The 21,063-nt window shown below is 37.9% G+C and overlaps 1 protein-coding gene across 3 annotated transcripts in view; it reads left to right on the top strand.

Annotated features, from left to right (window-relative positions):
* Window positions 1–21,063, top strand: part of LOC126094488 (uncharacterized) — a 271,037-nt gene that overhangs the window by 231,283 nt on the left and 18,691 nt on the right. For all 3 annotated transcript variants that reach the window (XM_049908888.1, XM_049908889.1, XM_049908890.1), the window contains 3 exons: window positions 3,751–3,825; window positions 4,256–4,328; window positions 6,465–6,589. In XM_049908888.1, coding sequence (XP_049764845.1) covers window positions 3,751–3,825; window positions 4,256–4,328; window positions 6,465–6,589 — 273 coding nt within the window. The remainder of the gene's footprint in view (window positions 1–3,750; window positions 3,826–4,255; window positions 4,329–6,464; window positions 6,590–21,063) is intronic.

The raw sequence follows: 21,063 nt of genomic DNA, 5'->3' as shown, positions 1-21,063 counted from the left end.
CTACCGAAATTGGCTAAAAAATTAACAGCGACAGTGGCGGGTAACGCCGAATGTGACAAATAAATAGCACCAAAAATGAAATAACACCGAAATTGTCAACTATAACACCACAATTGGCAAATATTACACTGAAATTGGTAAAAAATAATACCGAATTTGTTAAGAAAGATCACCCAATTTAACAAAAAATAACACTGAAATTGGCAAAAATAGAGAAACTGACAAAAAAACAGCACTGAGTTGGACAAAAAAAAGTACCAAAATAGCAAAAACCACAGAAACTGTTAATAAACAACACTGAAATTAGCAAAAAATAACACCGAATTTTGCAAAGAATAACACTGAATTTGTCCATAAAATAAAACGATTTTTTCCTGTCCCTAGTAATAGGGCAGTTTGATTAGGAGAGTCATAGTGTCACCTATGAATGGTATTCATTTCCATTCACCATAAAGTGTTATAGGAGTCACCAACTATAATTAGGCAATATTGAATTACTTCACTCAAATAATTGAAATGAAATTAATACTTGATCATGTAGTACTTCCACAACAGATTAATATGAGTGTTAAGAAACCACTTAGACTATTGTTTTATGTGCATTTATTAAGCCACTCGTTTCATTCTATATTAACATCCTCAGTGACAAAGTGGCACAAATGTGCCAGAGTCATGAATTGATTTCCCAACAAAATGTTGAACCACTAATGTTGGGATCTGACAAGTACAACAATTCAATTCGTGCACTGCACTTGATACTTATCATATTCCAACACATGCCCTTAAACATTTTATTGGGCGGTTAAGCATTAGAAATAATGACGCTGGCAGTTTTCTGCCACTTTGTCACATGATGACTTGTGCTTAAAGACTTATACATGTACAAAGCAACCAAGTCCCCTTTCTCTCACCAATGCTTTGCTAATTTCATCTCAACTGAAGTAAATGACTAGCAATAGAAGTGAATGTACACACACACACACACACACACACACACACACACACGCACACAGAGTTGCTCTATAAATATGAACTACAACTACCAATAATTAAAAGTTATATACAATAAAAGACGCATACTATACCTTACATTATTTATGTTAATCATTATATCACATAGTTCAGTACAATTTTAAAATGAAAGAACAAAGTGTGCTTAATTGGTTCTTAATAATTTCATTTTAACAGTAGTTCAATAAACCAGCTTGCAAACCAAGTACAGTTGAGATACAGCCGACAATATGAATAAGCAGTTCCATTTGAGATACCAAAATGAAATTTGGCACACACATTAATAGATAGTGTACAGCTAAAAAACTTTTTTTAAACAAAAAAATTCATTTTCGAAATTTTCAAAAGTTAAAAAAGTTTTAGTTTGGGAACATTTTGCATTATAATGAATTTGGTGAAGCTACACATATTTTAAAAGCCTGTAATAGACTAAATAAAATGGCATAAATTTCAAGTCTGTATGCCAATTACCTTTTGAGATATTGGCATTTTAAGGTTTCGAAACATGGCAGAAATCGCAAAATTTTGGGACATTTAAATATTAATAACTTTAAAATGAAATGTCCAGAATAATTTTAATACTTTATTTTATCTCATTTTGGTAGGTAGGATACAATGACAAAAAATTATAAAATTCCTAATCATCAAGTTTTAAATTTTTTATTGGTTGAATTCACATGGAATGACTCAAAAGTAATAATTATACTCAAGCATTTCATCAATCTGTGAACATAGTGAGAGGGTTTGACATATGAGATACTAGAGATTTCAAGAGCTGCTTGGTTTGGTTTCTTTAGTCAATGTGAGATCATCACAGAAATGCTGAACCAACTCCAGTGTGAGACACTTCAAGGGCAGTAATGTGCCATAGTGACAGTTGCACAATGAAAATTCCAATAATTTAACATGACTGAAGAAGCTTATTAGTTTTCAAGCATACATTTCAGTACTAATTGTGATAGGGAAATTAGAGGAATTTGGATTTACACAGAGGGGTACTAGGAATCTTTCCTCCTCTGTTACCTTTGCAAAAGTAATAAGAGAAGACTTAAGTGAGTAACCTATGCTGTTGGTGCCATTTTCTTGTAGAATTTATAAGTCAAACACGGTGACCCCTAAAGAAACTAAAGAACTCATCAATAAAAAATCATAACGCATTTCAGGAACAAATTTTGTATAAAATCCAACTTACTCTCTTCATTAATTAGGCTCAGATCCCATAATGAATGCCATTCGGGTTGATGCCACACATGTTGATCACTGACAAACCTTATTTGTGATGATCTGTCAAAATAAGAGGAAGGCAAATGTCAGACAGCATTTTAGATGCAAAATTCTATGGATGTTTAGCATACTAATTAACATTGTTCAAATTTTCTCATCTGTTTTATATGAGTGCTGTTCCTCTGTCTGGTCTTCCCACCAGAACAGGCTGTCAGGAGAGATAATGCAATTTTAAAAAAAAAAGTGGTGTGGGTAAGGGTTGAGTTCACTTACCCACTGATCTTACAGAGATGTTAATGCACCAAAGTGAAAGGAAGTAGAAGAAAAAAAGTCACATACTAAAAGACAGATTTCATTATATGTCCAAAAACTAGTTGCTACTCTGGTAAATGTAAATACCTTAACCTGTTGGTGAACTATGAAAGTTCTGTCAAGAAATGTGAAAAATGGTTGTAGACAGAAAAGGCACTATGGAGAAATGGTGAAAGCCAAATGTACGCCATTGCAAATTTGAAAATCCCACACATTTCTTTTTGGCTATTTCAGATGCCTTAGAACCTCAAACTTAATTGGGAAGTGGAATACTCATCCTACTCTAGAGTCCTTTCCTAATGATAACAGACATGTGTGTCAATGTCTTTGTAAACTCTGTTACTCTTGAATTCTACAGACACCACCCGCCTTCCACCCCCCCCCCCCTTCCCCCGTTTCCAAGATAGTTATAATAAATAACTTCACATGTGGTTTCCAAACAAGTAAATGTTTCAGACAATTAAAATCAGTTTTTTTTTAAATGGGCTGACTGCCAAAATATTACACAAATGTCAAGATAAATTGCCTAAAGACAAAAAACGTGTTTTGCTATATTATGGCAGATAGCCGTGAGAGGCAAAAAAAAAAAAAATGGAATATGATGAACAATATTAAATTCAGGAAAAGAGTGGTGGGATGACCAGTACTTATTTCAGGAAGTTTCCTGTCACAGTACAGCTAATGGAAACCCACAAATCTACAAGATAAGTTCCTCCTAGCCTGGGTTCTGAACGACTTGATCGTCTTATATGCTGTATAATCTTCAACCAACTCATTTTCTTTCTTCTAACCTTGCAGCAGCACGGTGACTGTTTGCATTCTAATGGCAGTACTGGCCATGTCTCCTCCTGAAGGTAAATACTTCTGTCTGTCCATCTGTGAATTTAACGAATTTTTAAATGAAATTTTGATATTTATACAATGAATGGTGACAGAATTCAAGGACAAGTGTAAAATTAGTAACCAAACAGTATCCCTATTGACCCAATAAATAACTGAGTTTTTACAATTCTGTAATAAATTTGGCATATTAGAAAAAAACTCATTCATATCTCAATGTAGAAGGAAGCTAAGGATCCACATTAACTGATTTTCCTTCTGATAGGTTCATTGCCATTCAACTGCATCCAATTCAGTCATAACAATAGTAGTCGTAGCTGAAGTATGTGAATCTCTTATTAATTTTTCCTTCTTTTTTTGCAGGAAAACCCAACCAAATCTCATAGCACATGCAGTGATGGGTCGTTACTCAGCATGGGTAGCTCCGAAATGGACGAGGTATGAACAAAAAGTATAATGTTTCTCCTTAATCCGTCTCAAATTTTGTTGTGAATACTCAGAGGCTGTAAACACTGACATCTCTTATAGAGAACTTACAGCACTATAAATTCATACGAATGGCAGTGAAACATCTGAGAACTAACATACATTCAATTAAAAATAAAATTCTTGTTTTAAATGTAACTATCCAAATGAAAGTGTTTCATTTACTCTGTGAAAGGCTTAATTTCTTTTGTAGTCTTTCACAATTGAATTGACACTATGACAAACCAAAAATATTTATTAAAAAGGAAACACACAAATACCATACTGCACATGAAACTTATCAACTTTTTTATTTCAAGAGGACAATGACAGAAATTTCATGTTCAATAATTTTTGGATACATACCCTTGTGGAATGAAGAACATTTTCTTTTTCTTTATAGGACTCCATGGGACAAAACTCTGGTCATTCCTCAAAGATTTCTCTTCAAGACAAGAAGATTTACCAGGAAAATGGTAAATATGAAAGTGAACTTTATTTGTGCGGAAGTAATTTCTATTCATTTGACTACTTTTAACTAGTTTAAAAAAATTAGTTCTTTGACTCAAGGAATAACATTTTTCAATATATATGTATACAGGGTGGCCCACTGATCGTCACCGGGCCAAATATCTCACGAAATATGCGTCAAACGAAAAAACTACAAAGAACGAAACTTGTGTAGCTTGAAGGGGGAAACCAGATGGCGCTATAGTTGGCCCGCTAGATGGCGCTACCATAGATCAAACGGATATCAGCTGCGTTTTTTTAAAATAGGAACCCCCATTTTATTACATATTCGTGTAGTACGTAAAGAAATATGAATATTTTAGTTGGACCACTTTTTTCGCTTTGTGATAGATGGCGCTGTAATAGTCGGAAACATATGGCTCACAATTTTAGACGAACAGTTGGTAACAGGTAGATTTTTTTAAATTAAAATTCAGAACATAGGTACGTTTGAACATTTTATTTCGGTTGTTCCAATGTGATACATGTACCTTTGTGAACTTATCATTTCTGAGAACGCATGCTGTAACAGCGTGATTACCAGTAAATACCACTTTAATGCAATAAATGCTCAAAATGATGTCCGTCAACCTCAGTGCATTTGGCAATACGTCTAACGACATTCCTCTAAACAGCGAGTAGTTCGCCTTCCGTAATGTTCGCACATGCATTGACAATGCGCTGATGCATGTTGTCAGGGGTTGTCGGTGGATCACGATAGCAAATATTCTTCAACTTCCCACACAGAAAGAAATCCGGGGACGTCAGATCTGGTGAACGTGCGGGACATAGTATGGTGCTTCGACGACCAATCCACCTGTCATGAAATATGCTATACAGTACCGCTTCAACCGCACGCGAGCTATGTGCCGGACATCCATCATGTTGGAAGTACTTCGCCATTTTGTCATGCAGTGAAACATCTTGTGGTAACATCGGTAGAACATTACGTAGGAAATCAGCATACATTGCACCATTTAGATTGCCATAGATAAAATGGGGGCCAATTATCCTTCCTCCCATAATGCCGCACAATACATTAACCCGCCAAGGTCGCTGATGTTCCACTTGTCGCAGCCATTGTGGATTTTCCGTTGCCCAATAATGCATATTATGCCGGTTTACGTTACCGCTCTTGGTAAATGACGCTTCGTCGCTAAATAGAACGCGTGCAAAAAATCTGTCATCGTCCCGTAATTTCTCTTGTGCCCAGTGGCAGAACTGTACACGACGTTCAAAGTCGTCGCCATGCAATTCCTGGTGCATAGAAATATGGTACGGGTGCAGTCGATGTTGATGTAGTATTCTCAACACCGACGTTTTTGAGATTCCCGATTCTCGCGCAATATTTCTGCTACTGATGAGCGGATTAGCCGCGTCAGCATCTAAAACACCTATTTGGACATCATCATTTGTTGCAGGTCGTGGTTGACGTTTCACATGTGGCTGAACACTTCCTGTTTCCTTTAATAGCGTAACTTTCCGGCGAACGGTCCGGACACTTGGATGATGTCGTCCAGGATACCGAGCGGTCCATTTTAACAGGGTTATGTATCACGAAGCAAATACCGTCTGCACTGGCGGAATGTTGCGTGGTACCACGTACTTATACGTTTGTGACTATTACAGCGCCATCTGTCACAAAGCGAAAAAAGTGGTCCAACTAAAACATTCACATTTCTTTACGTACTACACGAATATGTAATAAAAAATGGGAGTTCCTATTTAAAAAATCGCAGTCGATATCCGTTTGACCTACGGCAGCGCCATCTAGCGGACCAACCATAGCGTCATCTGGTTTCCACCTTCAAGCTAGACTATTTTCGTTCTTTGTAGTTTTTTCGTTTGATGCTTATTTCGTAAGATATTTGGCCCGGTCACTATCAATGGGCCACCCTGTATATAAGAAAATATAAATTGATAATTTGTAACGATAATATGAGAAGGAAAGTTGCTACTCACCATATAGCAGAGATGCTGTGTCGCAGATAGGCACTACAGAAAGACTCTCACAATTATAGCTTTCGGCCATTAAGACCTCCGTCAACAATAGACACACACACACGGTTCCATTATTTAATTGATAATTTCATTTTTGATAGCATCAGATGCCGAACTGGACATTGGAGTGTTAGCTGTACCACTCAGCCACAGTGCAGCAAGGCATAAGATGGCTGTGCGGCCTAAAAGAACACACGGGGCACCCAGACGACACAGAATGCAGCAGGTAGGTAAAGAGGTATTGACCTGGTTCAGGGTCAGTTGTAAATTAGTGTTCCTTCTTTTTTTTAAATACAAAATTTAATGAATAGCTGAATGCAGCAGGTAGGTGAAGCATTACTGACCTGGTTGAGTGCTGACTAGCACTTCTCTTTTTATACACAAAACTTAATGTACTGCTGACAGTGAAATCATTATCAAGACCACAATATTGTGTGCTGCCCTTGTATATAAGAATTTATTTTCTACAATTACAAACAGACTGAGTTGCTTACCAATTCTTACCTTCAGTAGGCAAAATTCCAGTAATATCATTAGAAACATTTAAAACTGAGAAAACTAATCCTAACTTTCAGAACTATTAGTTGGTTCATCAGAGAGAAAAGAGGGAGGTTGGGGCAGGTTAGAAAGTAGGGATAGGCCATTCAGACATCAGAATTAGAGGGACTCACTTGTCTTCATAAGATGGGGTCCTTTCATACTTGGTTGTTAGCTTGTCATATTAACTTCACAGAAGGAAGTAAGCAGAGGAAACAAAGCACAAGTTCTAAGCACAATTTATTACAAATTAAAACTCAAAACTACTGAAAACATACTGATCCTTCCACTTTATAACAAACGTCTACTATGTGACTCTTCAAGCTTTCCCAATGGATGCATTGTAAATAGTCTTCACAGGTTTGCCACTGGATCACGTTGTGCAAATTCCACAATATTTCCTCAGATCAACTGTCCGACATATTTAGGTGGTTCAACCTTGCTGGTGGCTCAGTACGACTAACAGTATCCGCACTTCGGTGCCCCGTTTCTAGAACACACACACGAAGAATGCGCTGCCGTGTCTGCTACCTACAATGAACAGTTTATTTGAGATTTGTGTATATTATTTTATTGACACCCAGGTGATATTCGGGGATATGTGAATACTTTCTACATGCATAATTTAGTAGCTTTTTATGCTGGCTGTTAGCACAAGAGGAAACATATCAGACTGAAGGTACAGTTCAATTGAAAGAGTTTACAAAACAGAGCCATCTGACCTTTTTAGTAGCAAGGAGAACAGCAGTGAACAGAGAAATAATTTTGAAATTTTGCAACAAATGGTTCTGAATATACTTGCTACTAGACAACACCCATTACATATTCCAGCTTCTTTCAGGCTGGGAGTGAACTGGCAAAATTGCCATGAGCATTGAGACAATCATCCCACCGATGCACCAGATTGAAGATACCAATTTGGTAAAACACTGTGTCTTGCTGTTTGAGGAAGAACATAACTGCCTGCTGCACATTTTCATCTTACAGGGACCATCAAGCCTTCACGGCCTTTTTTAAGGGACCATAGGCATGACAATCACATGGGGAGAGATCAGCAACTGTAAAGTGGTGCTCGAGTGTCTCCCACTTGTCTATAATGGATGAGGCTGGCCTCCTAGATTGACCAGCATCTTGTGTCAAACCACAACCAACCAGAATTTTGCACTCAATTCCACAATTGTGGTTTTTGACAGACACACTGCCAGGTACACATTTTTCATTCTTTGATGAATGCCTACCAGCCTTTGGCCTTCAGGAGCCAAGAAACAGAAAACAGCATGTTGGTCCTGTTTGGTCACATTTGGTGATAATGTCACCATAGTTCACGTTTCTATATTTGCTGCACACACATTGGAAACACATGAATACCACACTAATCCCTTGCTTGCATGTCGATGCTTGTATACCTCCATCAGAGTCATGATAAATTGCATATAACCTGCAGCAATGCTCTCAAAAGTAAAATTTTTGGTCACCCTTATAGATTGCTTGCTAGGATATCATTCAAGTGTGTGGGAACAATAACAAACAGGACTACTTTAAGAAGAACACTACAAATTGTCAGAGGTTTGTCTGAGCCATGGGAGAATGTCACGGAAATGCTGAAAAACCTTAACTACCAGGCACTCTGAGTGAGGCAAATTGCAGCACAACAGCCTTCTTCCAGAATGTTAGAACCCATTATTAAGTGACAAATTTAGGAATAAGCAGTAGCCCTCTATGTATTGCTCTTGTTAAGTACTGTGAAGAGAAGATTAAACTAATTATAGCATGAACAGAAGTCATTTACACAGCCATCCTTCCTATGCTCCAAATTCAAATGAAATAGGACAAAACGCTAATATGTGAAATGCTGGAAAGTACTGTCTGCCACGCACTTCACAGAGGTTTGCAGAATATGGATGTGGATTTATGTGATATCCTACAGATAATCCTTTTGCCCTTGTTCCGACAATCTCTATGACAGGTCATTGTGAAACTCTGTTACATCAGTTCTGAAATAAAATATGGAACATGCAAAATTCACAAAAAAGTTCAGCATTAAAGTTCAGAAGAGATGCCATGTACCAAAACTGCAAATACAGCTCATTTTAACAGGAACTAAAAATTAAGACTCTGTTTCTTGAAATGAAGCTCTTGAGTAATATTAAGTAATGACCTTCTGTAGTATTTCTTTGATTCAAGAGAGAGAAGTTTTTTCCCACACTTGTTCAACGTGTACACCCTGTAAGACTCAAAGAAAAATGAATGTTTAATGAAAGAAAAATTAACTTCTATGCCACAAATACAGATCAGTGTCTGAAGAAAAGTTCTCTCCTTTGCTGATTGAAAGATGAAACGCCAACTGCTGAGTCATAATGTGCCCATCCTCACGAATGACATCAGCAGCTCACTGCAACATGTCAGGTTTGACAGCTGTGGATGGTCTCCCTGACCACTGCAAATTGTGGAGCTCCGCGGAACCGCCTTCTGATGACCTCGACCTCTGTGCCAAGTGACTAACTGTATTTCTGTCCATGGAAGATGTTCCATAGACTTTTCACAAGCGTTTGTGAATATTCCTCACAGTTTCTTCCTCTGCAGTGAGAAATTCAATGACAGGACGTTGCTTGTAATGTGCGTCACCTACAGACACCATTTTGAAACTATCTTGCAGCTACGCTTTCTGTCAGGACACTTCAAATAATAATACATAATGTTTCACATTTGTAGCATCGTTTTTGGCTGAGAAAAAAAAATGCAGTGTATTACTTTCTGGGCAACCCTCCTATTTCCAAAATGCCTCTACAGCAGCCGCTTCACTGGCTGTGCAATGTGCAGAGTGTTGAATGGTTGGAATGCTGTTGCTGTGCAAAAGACTCTCATAGCATTTACCAGTAACTGTAAAGGACCTGCAGGACCCATCTCCTTGAAAAAATATGGCCCTACGATAAATGATGCCATCAACCAGCGCCACACAGTCACGTTTGTAGAGTGAAATGGTACAGGTTGATGTGCGTGTGGATTTTCCATTGCCCATATTCTTCATTTCTGCATACTGACATGTCATTGGAAATGGTAATGGGTCTATCCACAGAATGTTCCATGTCCATACATTGTCCACTTCCCTGTGAGCAAGAAATTTCACAGCGAACATTTGTCTTGCGGGCAGGTCAACAGGAGGCAACACCTGAATATGGGTGATTTTGTATGGATAGCAATGCAGTATGTTTCATAGGATTTTACGCACTTTGCTCACAGGCATATCCCTGCGCACTGCATGTTTGCACACCACCACTCAACCTCTCCAGCAATGCTATGGCCACATCTTTGACAGATGTTGGATTACCTGCTTTCTTCTCTTTGCCACACTGCACTTCAGAAGAACCCGTCTATTCAAATCTTGTAATAATTTTCTCCAGACCCTTAGCACACATGCCTTTTTTCATACTCTTGAATGTACAGAACTTCTGAAGGGCACTTGGAACACAGTCTCCACTCTTGAAAAAGAGCTTTACCAGCAAATCACGATCCTTCATGGAGACAGCCATTTGGGCATCATGGATGCGAAGTGAGGAAAAGCCAAGTACTGCACTTATGTTGGTATGTGCATATTCTGAGAATTAGAGCACCATCTATTAGTAAAATTTTTGTTAATATTTTCCATGTTTCCCCCTGCATCAATAATATGCTGTTCAAATTTGCCTTCATTCTTCTCTCTGAACAATGTTATGAAACTGGAACTTTAATTATTGGCACCCTGTATATCATTTTCCCACCTTGCAAAGGCACAGATCTACTTGGTGGTGTGTCTTCTGGATAAATGTTTTTTGTTCATCAATATAAGGCATTTTCATCTGCAATTTTGTAATGCCATGAGAAACCCAGAATAGCAACATTCCTTCAGAATTATTGAAATGCTTGGAGGAATCAATATGATATAACTATTCCACCTTCATGCAAGACATCTGAAACAGGCAAAATATCCTGGACTTTAAGAAGAGTTAATAATTCCATTTCCAAAGCAGGAGAGTGCTGACAAGTGGAAATATTAATGATCTAGCAATTTAATGTATATCATGGTTGCAAGGTATAAGAAAAAAATTGATTCCAGAAATATGGGAAGACATAGATGCTGACCTCAGGAAAGGAATGTTTGGGCTCTGGGGAAATGTAAAAACATACAAGCCAATCTTGCCACTATGACTTGTCCCTATGAAAGATATACAGGGTGAAGCCAAATTCACACACTCGGGCTTCGCAGTGTGACTCCTCACATGCCAACAATAAAAAAAAAATGTCTGTCACAAATCTTGTCTGGCGAGTACATCCAGCAGAAAAAGGACATTAAAGAGTGGCAATCTTGCAATACTGTAACCACATGTATGGTAACTGCCTCTCTTAGTGTACCTGAGGTGTGCTGCATAGTTGGTGCAATGGATAGAGTTTTGGGCTAGCATGCAGGAGGTCGAGGTTTCGATCCTGGGTTGGGGCACATTTTTTTTACGGCTAATTTCATTCTGACATTTCATACTGTAATATACACAATTTCTTAGGTCAATTGTATCCCAAATTTACAACATTTTGTAATGCCGAATATAACAAATATGTGGTTAGACAAATAATAAATAGACAGAGGAAACAAATGACCTGTCATAGGACAGAATAACTACCAAAACAATATCAGTTTCGAGATGCTAAAGATGATGGCACAGTACAATAACACAACATCTACTTGTCATTTATATTGCATGTAATATGAGCACTCAGATGTCGCACATTAGCAACCAGTGACAATAATAATGTCCATATTAATGACCGCAATACCTTCACAACTAAATACGTCGTCCTCAGAACAACAGATTCTCAAAGCGACCTCCCTGCACGTCCAAACATTGTGCAATCTGCTGGATCATACAGCTCTGGACCCTTTGCAGTAAAGCTGCATCCACAGTAACAAGAGGACCATGAACACACACTAACAATTCTTCCACATTTGTCGGCAGAATAGAGTGCATGTGCACCTTCAGGTGTCCCGACAGGGAGAAATCCAAAGGATTCAGGTCATGTGAACGTGGTGGCCATCCAACTGGACCTCTACATCTGAGCCATTACCCTGGTAATGTTCAGTCCAAATACTGATGGCGGTCTGCAGAACGCAGGTGTTGCGTGAAAGCGTGATGATAGGGGTTCAGCCCATGCTCGTGCAGCATGTAACGACTGTGCATTGTGAGACACACAGCTGCCTTGCTATGCTCTGTGTACTTCACTGAGGTTCTTGGTGTATTACCTCCAGAATAGCTTCCTCAGTTGCTGGAGTACTGTGAGTCTGTGGACGACCTCTGTCACGCAGTGGTGGAAGGAGAGAACCTGACTCCCGAAGGTGCAGCTCCAGACAATGAAGCACATTTTTATCTGGATGGCATCAATGAGGATATCTAGCAGCAAATTCATGAGTGGCAACACCAGCCCAGCGGTTATCAGATGCACCAAGGACCAAATAATATCCACATATTCATCATTTGCGTATGCCATATGTCTGCCACACTGGTTTAGAGGTTACAGTTAGAAAATTGAATATATGTATTCATGTACATTGGAGTCTGTCACAGGCACATTAATCTGCTCACAACTGGTTCCTGTTTGGTGAACAGTGCATAGAGTATAAACACGTTGTCAATCTTGCGCCCTGTTCCACCTAACAAACACGTTGTCAATCTTGCGCCCTGTTCCACCTAACATGCATTACCACTCTGACAGATATTGTTCTGCATGATTCATCCCAACACCACTAATTGTGAAATGTTCGGTTTCGAATTACACTGTTTCCCTAACAGTAATAGATGTGATGTTTCCAAAATCCCAACAATAGAATAATAATAATAATGCATTCAGATATGTAATAAACAGAATTGATAACACATACAAACAGTAACCGAGTTTGGACTTTATTCACAAGCACATTGCTAGTCCTATTGGTAATGTAAGGCCCTAACAAAAAGTAATCCACCTGAACGAGGCAAAAATAATAGTTTGTTACTAATTTATGGGGCCATTGGAGGAGGATACAAGGAAAACAGGTTTCACATCTAGTAGATGAAGTGATGCGAATAAATTCACACCCATGATGAGGAAAGGACCCCTTCCAAGGCTGACCAATCTTCCATTTCTATGATTGTAGTATGTAAGTGCAAAATTTGGAAATTTTTGGTAAGGTCATAAGACCAAACTACTGAGGTCATCAGTCCCTATACCTACACACTACTTAATATAACTTAAATTAACTTACGCTATAGACAACACACACACACACACACACATATACACACACACAGACACACACACACACACACCTGAGGGAAGACTCAAACCTCCAAAAGGGGGAGTCGCATGGAGCGTGACAAGGCGCCTTAGGCTATGCGGCTATGTAAGTGCAAGTGTTTTCTAGATGACCCGCTGCAATCACTGTTGACAATTAAAATGCCAGCTACAGTACTACCTGGACTACATTTACCAAAAAAAAAAAAAAAAACACATATGGTTCAACCCAGGATCGAACCCTCGACCTCCTGCACGCTAACCCAAAACTCTACCTCTATTGCACCAACTGTACAGCACAACTACTGTGTACTGACAGAGGTAGTTACCATACATGTGGTTACAGTGTTGCCAGATTGCCACTCTTTAACGTCCTTTTTCTGCCAGATATATTTGATGGACGAAATTTTGTGACAGACATTTTTTTACCACTGGCATGTGAGGAGTCGCACTGCAAAGCCGAGTACGCGAATTTCACTTCACACTGTATATGTTCATTACACTAGATAAAAAATCAGTCATGTCATATTTCAATGAGGAACTTGAAACTTTTAAATTGAGCAGGAGCATGTAAAGAAACTATGGCCCAAGTTTAAAAAGATCAGCACTGAATAGATATGCAAAGTGTGGAACAGATCATAATGGAAGGGACCCTCCATGGTATACAGCCACTGTAAGGAAACGCCTAAAGAAACAGTGACTACTGCGTAACAGGCGTAAAACATAGCATAGGACGGTAGATAGAGCAATGCTGAATGAAATGTGTTTGGCTGTCAAGAGAGCAACAAGTCAAGCCTTTATTGATGAAAGTAGTAGAATATTGTCAAATGATGTATCAGAAAGCCCAAAGAAATTCTGGTCATTTGTAAAGGCTTCTAGTGACACCAAAGTTTGCATTCAATCCCTAGTGAGTGACACAGGAACTGAAACTGACTGTAGTAATGCAAAAGCTGAAATGATTCTGTTAAAATTCAACAAAGCTCTAGGGCCTGATGGAATCCCTATCAAATTCTATAGCGAATTTGCTGCTGAGTTTGCCCCTCTTGTAAGTCCAATCTATCATAGACCCAGCGAACAAAAAAAACCATGCCCAGTGGTTGGAGGAAAGCACAGGTACTGCCCATTTACAAGGAATGGAGGAAATGGCATGTTATATTGGATGGAGTCATTGTCAGACATACAAGTAATTTTGGGTGCACCCCAAGGAAGTGTGTTGGGACCCTTGCTGTCCATGTTGTATATTAATGACCTTATGAACCTCAGACTTTTTACAGACAATGCAGTTATCTGTAATGAAGCAGTCTCTAAAAGAAGTTGCTTAAATATTCAGTAAGACCTTGATAATATTTCAAAGAGATACAAAGACTGGCAACTTGCTACAAATATTCATAAATATAAAATTGTGCATTACACAAAATAAAGAAACATAGTATCTTATAACTACAATATCAATGAGTCACAGTTGGAATCAGCCAACTCATACAAATACTTGGGTGTAACACATTGCAGGGATATAAAATGGTACGATCACATAGACTTAGTTTTGGGTAAAGCAGGTGGTAGACTTCAATTTATTCGTAGAATACTGAATCAGTGCAATCAGCACACAAAGGAGATAGCTTACAAATCACTTGTGCAATCTATTCTAGAATACTGCTCAAGTGTATGGGATCCATACCAAATGGGACTAACAGGGGATATTTAACATATACAGAGAAGCACAGAACGAATGGTTACAGGTTTGTTTGACCCATGCAAGAGTCTTACAGTGATGCTGAAGAAAGTGAACTGGCAGACTATTGGAGATAGATGTAAACTACTAAAAAAGTTTCAAGAACCAGCTTTATATGATGACACTAGGAATATACTACAGCCTCCTATGTATTGCTCACATAGGGATCGCAACGACAAGATTAGAATAACTACAGCACACACAAAGGCATTCAAACAGTCATTCTCTCCATGTTCTATACATGAATAGAATGGGAAGAAATGCTACTAACTGGTACAATGGGATGTACCCTCTACCATGCACTTTTTTGTGCTTTGCAGAGTTTGGATGTAGATGTAGATGTCTTAGGAGATAGATTGAAGAAAGGCAACCGTGTCAGACTTACAAACATTTTCTGTTCCATTTTTATTTCTGTGATCCTGTACAGTACAAACATATAGTCTGTGTAAGCTGCTTATCAACAAACAATTTGGCCTATATATTTTCTTCCTTGCATTTCTGCCACTGTTTAAGAATGACAATTTTGTGTCAGCACAACCTCGAAAAACAGTATTAATTTCTAATGGTGAATGATGTGGTATGTAACAATGCGTGTGGTAACTAAAGGAAAAAGAAGGCTGAAGAAGAGAAGCCCAATCATGTGGCAGAAGATTCAAAAGTAACCTGTGTTCAGTAGTGTGCCACAAGATGCCAACTGGAAAACTAAACACAAGATTCGAGAGCTAAAATTAAATCAGTGTACCTGTAAGAGGTGACAGCTGGTTGAGCATAAAAAAGAAATAAAATCTGAAGAAAGGTAAAGGGCTTACTGTGTGAGAGCAATGGAGTCAGGGGATGTCAAAAACACAAATAAGAGGTCAAAGGTATTTTCATAGCTATTACAACACTGGAAAGATGAACTGCTGCACTAGTTTGATGTGCGAAAGAACTTTTATATATTTCTTTGAAAACTGTGTCATCATATTCTTCACTTTACTTTCCTTATCTTATATGCACTTACCGATTTTGTAAACACATAAATCTGATAACTATAAACATAAATACACTTGTATTCCCATAAGATCACATGACTCAGTTATATTTGACTACACCCACATCTACACTCTACATGCCACTTTGTGATCGATGGTGGAGGGTGCTTTGTGCATCATTGCCACTTTCCCTTTTCCTGCTCCAGTCACGAAGAGTTTCTGGGAAGAATGATTGCTGGCAAGTGTATGTGTAAGTTTGAATCTCTTTAATTTTATCCTCAATGTTTATTCGCAAGATATGTATAGGAAGAGGCATTATAATATGTTGGTTGATTCTTCTAGGAATACGGTATATGCTGTCGAACTTCTAATGGTAAAGCACACCATGATGCCTCTCTGATAGCACCTGACACTGGAGTTGTCAGAGCACTCCATGACAGCCTCACATTTATAAAATGATCCTGTAACAAAACAATTCTTGGTTTGGATCTTTTATATTTCCTCTATCTATCCTATCTGGTATGGATCTTAGACCGACAAGCGGTATTCAAGTATTGACCAAATGAGGGTTTATTACACTACTTCTTTTGTGGATGGACTACACTTCCTGAGGAGTCTTCCAGTGAATCTCACTCCAGCGCCTGCCTCAACTGCAATTAGTTTATGTGCTCTTTCCATTTCAAACAACTCTGTACACAGCTCCTAAATAATTTATGGCCATGATTGCTTTCCGTGATTATTCTGCAACAGTGTAATCATACAATAATGGGTCTTTCTGTCTATGTACATGCAGTAAATTAAATTTGTTTTTGTTGAAAGTCAATTGCCACTCCACGCGTGAAGCCTCAATCCTCCACATGTCTTCCTGCATTTCACTACAATTTTCTAGTGTTGCGACTTCTCTGTATACACCAGCATTATCTGTGAAATGCCTCGTGGAACTTCCGAAATTATCCACCAGGTCATTTATAGAATTTGTGAACAATAAGTGTCTGATAACACTCCCTTGAGGTGCATCTGAAGGTATTTCTTTGTATGAAGATAACTCTGCCTTAAGAATCACATGTAATGGTCTGATATTCCATATGCTGACATTTTGTTCATTAAGAACTACAGAACTATTTCGAACACCTTCCAGAAGTAAAGGAACATGGTGTCAACCTGGGTACTGGTATATACCGCTTTCTGGATCTGTTGACTAACAGAGTGTGCTGGGTTTCACATGACTGTTGTTCTCAGAACCCATATTGATCCCTACATATGAAATTTTCAGCATCCAAAAATTTCATACTGTGCAAGCATACACATGCTCCAAATTCTACAACAGATTGTCACCAGAGACATGGGCCTACAAATTTGTGTTTATGTTCAATGAGTATTCTTGAGAAAGAGAATGACCTGTGCTTTTTTTTCAACCATTAGGAATGCTTCTCTTCTCCAGCAACCTGCAGCACACTGCTGCTAGAAGATGAGCAGTGATCACTTATTTCAATATCTGTCATGTTGACATTTATGCAATGATTTAAAGGAGGAACTACTGCATGATCTTCCTCAGTAAAACAATTTCAAAAAAAGACATTTACTATATCAGCCTTGTCTTTGTCATCTGCCATTTTGATGCAATTATGGTCAAAAAGTATCTGGACATATGGATTCAATCCGCATACTGATTCAACATGAGACCAAAACTTCATAGGATTTTTGTCAAGCCAGTAGGTGGAATTTTACTTTCCAATTTGTTGAATGTTTCACACTTGACTCACCTCACATTAATTTTGGCTTTGCTCTGTCTTTGTTTGTGTGTCAAGCTTTGGCTATGTTCAGATTTACAGTAAAGTTCTCTTTCATACTAACTGTAACTTTGTACAGCATGTGCCTTTCTTAAGCATATTATACAATAGTCTAGAACTTAGTCCATTGATGCTGACCATCGTCAGTACTAGCGATGAAATTTTCATGTTCACCATACAGGTAATCTGTTATCTGTTTTAGGTCACTTTTGCTAAGCAGAAATAACTTCCTATCTTTCTTCATCCACCATGCTGAGTGATAACTGTAATGGCCTTATGATCACTGATTCCATGTTCTATGCTAAATGAGCCAAAAACTTCATTCCTATTTATTACAAAGAGATCTAATATGTTGCCTTCATATGCCAGTTACCTGATTAGCTGCTCAAGATACTTTTCAGATAAAACATGTAGAACAGATTCACATGGTTCTCTGCCCTGACTACCCATCTAAATCACTTGAGTATCCCAGTCCACAGATGGTAAGTGGAAGTCTCCACCTAATATTATAACCTGGAGATTTAAATAAAATATTCTTCCAGTTTCTCCTCAAATGCTGCACTACTGTTGTTACTGAGGCAGGGGGTCTAATAAGAGCATCTATTGACCATGTTTGATCTATCTTTAACACTATCTTCACCCAAATTATTTAGCATTCAGAATCTGTACTAACATCACTAATTATTATCACATTTTTTACAGCTATAAACATGCCCCCACTACTGGAATTCAATCTCTCCCTGCAATATACTGTACATTCCAATCTGAATTTAGTATTTCATTGCTATTAACACCTGTTTACAGCCAGGTTTCTGTCCTTAGTATTATGTGGACATTGTTGCCACTTATCAGCAAGATTAGTTCTGGGACCTTTCCATAGACACCCCTGAAGGTAACTTATACTATATTAACATTTTCTTTCTCTGATCTGCCATGATGAATGCTACTCTCTTTAATTAATGAGGACAGCATTCTTCCTTGTCCGAGATTAGAGTGATTATTATTATGTCTGTGGAGGGCTTTCTCTATCCTAAAAATCTAAATGTTTACAGCACATCTACTCCAGTACCCCAGTAGCCATTTCTTGTGCCTGGTCATTTAAGGCGTTAAGGGGGAGGGTGTTGGTTCTACAACTTTCTGTCAATGGTAGAGGTAAAGAAACCTGCATCCGAGAACCTTGCCCAACTGTCTGAGCCTCTGGTTTAAGACTGCAGGAGCTGGAGTACAGTTTGTTGGTCATTGTGAGTAGCACAGTAATGGCCTTCTCTTTCTCACAGATGCTATTATGAGTAGATCATAATTTTTTTCCTTTCAATCATTCCATTTGTTGGCTATATCCTTTCTCATTGCCCTCTGTTCTCTTTTTACAACTAGCTGACAACCCCTTTTAGCTTAAAGTCATAAACACCAATCAGTACTATCCACTTGATTTGCTTTACATACTAAGCAAAATTTATTGTACATGTTTTATTTGTCAGGTTATTTGTCTTGTAGTTGGAGATGATGATGTGCATAATGGTACAAACTTGAAAAGCAAAGATTTTATAGTCACCGGAGAAATTAATTGTTAACACTAAGTATACATAATATCAATTCATAACTATAAAACACTGAATTAAATAATTTACTGGCACATCGATTTATAGTGGTATGCAATTCAACAAATTTTGCTTGGGTAATCAGACAGATTTAGCAGTTTCAAGAACTGAAGAGTAACTTAAATCTTTACCAGATCTGCCCCACTAAAAAACAAAACCAAGGTTGCAGAAACATATAATTAGTGAAACTAATGGCAAAAAGTATCTCTTGACCGAGACGACTTTAACCTACGCATTAAATTTCTTACTTTAGCAAATTACATTAATGACTACTTCATAAATAGTCCAATCAATCTGAGTAAAAATTGTTCTAAGATTAGTAGAACATCAATCCCAGAAGAACAAAGTGTTAATTCATTATTGCTACCTCCCACGAACAAATTGGAAGTTAATCGAATAATAAAAACAATGAAGAATAAAATGTCCTCAGGGATTGACGAGATACCTTGCTCAGTCATGATGAGATGTGCTAGTGTAATATCAGACCCACTCTCACACATCATAAACATATCATTTTCAGAAGGTGTCTTTCCACAATGATTAAAAATTGCAAAAGTAAAACCATTGTATAAAAAGGGCAATATACATGAAGTGGGAAACTATAGACCAATAGCTTTATTATCAGTATTTTCAAGAGTAATAGAGACAGTCATGAAAAACAGAATTACAAATTACCTCGAGAAATTCAATCTATTGTCTGTAAACCAACACGGCTTTCGCAAAGGAATGAGTACAGAGTCAGCCATCACCCAATTCATTGAAAATATTGTAACGGGGCTAGATAAGAACAACAGTACAATAGGAATAAATTTGGACCTCTCAAAGGCATTTGATACTGTCCAACATGATATCCTGCTAGACAAATTAGAATATGTCGGTATACGAGGAGTAGCCAAAAAGTGGTTTCAGTCATATCTCCATAATAGGAAACAGGTAGCAGAAATTGCAACAACAAACAGTAAAAACCAAAGTATTGTTTACAGATCGGATATTCAGACTGTGCCAATTGGGGTACTGCAGGGGAGTGTTCTAGGACCTCTCCTATTTCTTCTTTACATAAATGATATCAAGATTCCAGTAAATGGTACTCATATAACCCTGTTTGCGGATGACACAAACATTGTAGTAACTGACATAAACCGGGTATTGCCAACATCTGCAACCAGAGTTATAGAATATTTGCAAAATTGGTTTGAAGTGAACAAATTAACCATAAATATCTCTAAAACTAATTATATCCATTACAGGAAAGCAAAGTCACACCCTGATCTAGATCTCAGAATACAAAATAAAGAAATTGTGAGAGTTGCTACCACAAAATTCTTAGGTGTACATATAGACGAAAATTTAGACTGAAAATCCCATATCCTGTATCTCTCACATAAGTTAAGCTCTGCTTGCTTTGCTTTACGTGTTATTAGCCTTGTATGTAGTAGGGAATGTAGCAGAGCTGTTTACTTTGCTTATTTACATTCTGCTATTACCTATGGCCTCACCTTCTGGGTTCATAGTAAGAAAAATCTCAAAACCATCTTCACTCTACAAAAACGATCTGTTAGAATAATTGCCAACAGTTCAACACTAACTCCTTCAAAGCAATTATTTAAACAGCTGAATATTCTACCCCTACCGTGCCTCTATATACAGAAAAGCGTAATTAATGTAAAAAGAAATATTAACAATTTCCAATCCAACTCGGATCTACATACTTACAACACAAGAAACTGCAATGACATTCATATAAAAAGCGTTAACAAGGCTTTGGCGCAGAAACA

The sequence above is a fragment of the Schistocerca cancellata genome, chromosome 8, assembly GCF_023864275.1.
Source record: "Schistocerca cancellata isolate TAMUIC-IGC-003103 chromosome 8, iqSchCanc2.1, whole genome shotgun sequence".
In the NCBI taxonomy this organism is placed as follows: domain Eukaryota; kingdom Metazoa; phylum Arthropoda; class Insecta; order Orthoptera; family Acrididae; genus Schistocerca; species Schistocerca cancellata.
Note: the sequence above shows the minus strand (reverse complement) of the source record. Positions and strands in the feature narration are given on the sequence as shown.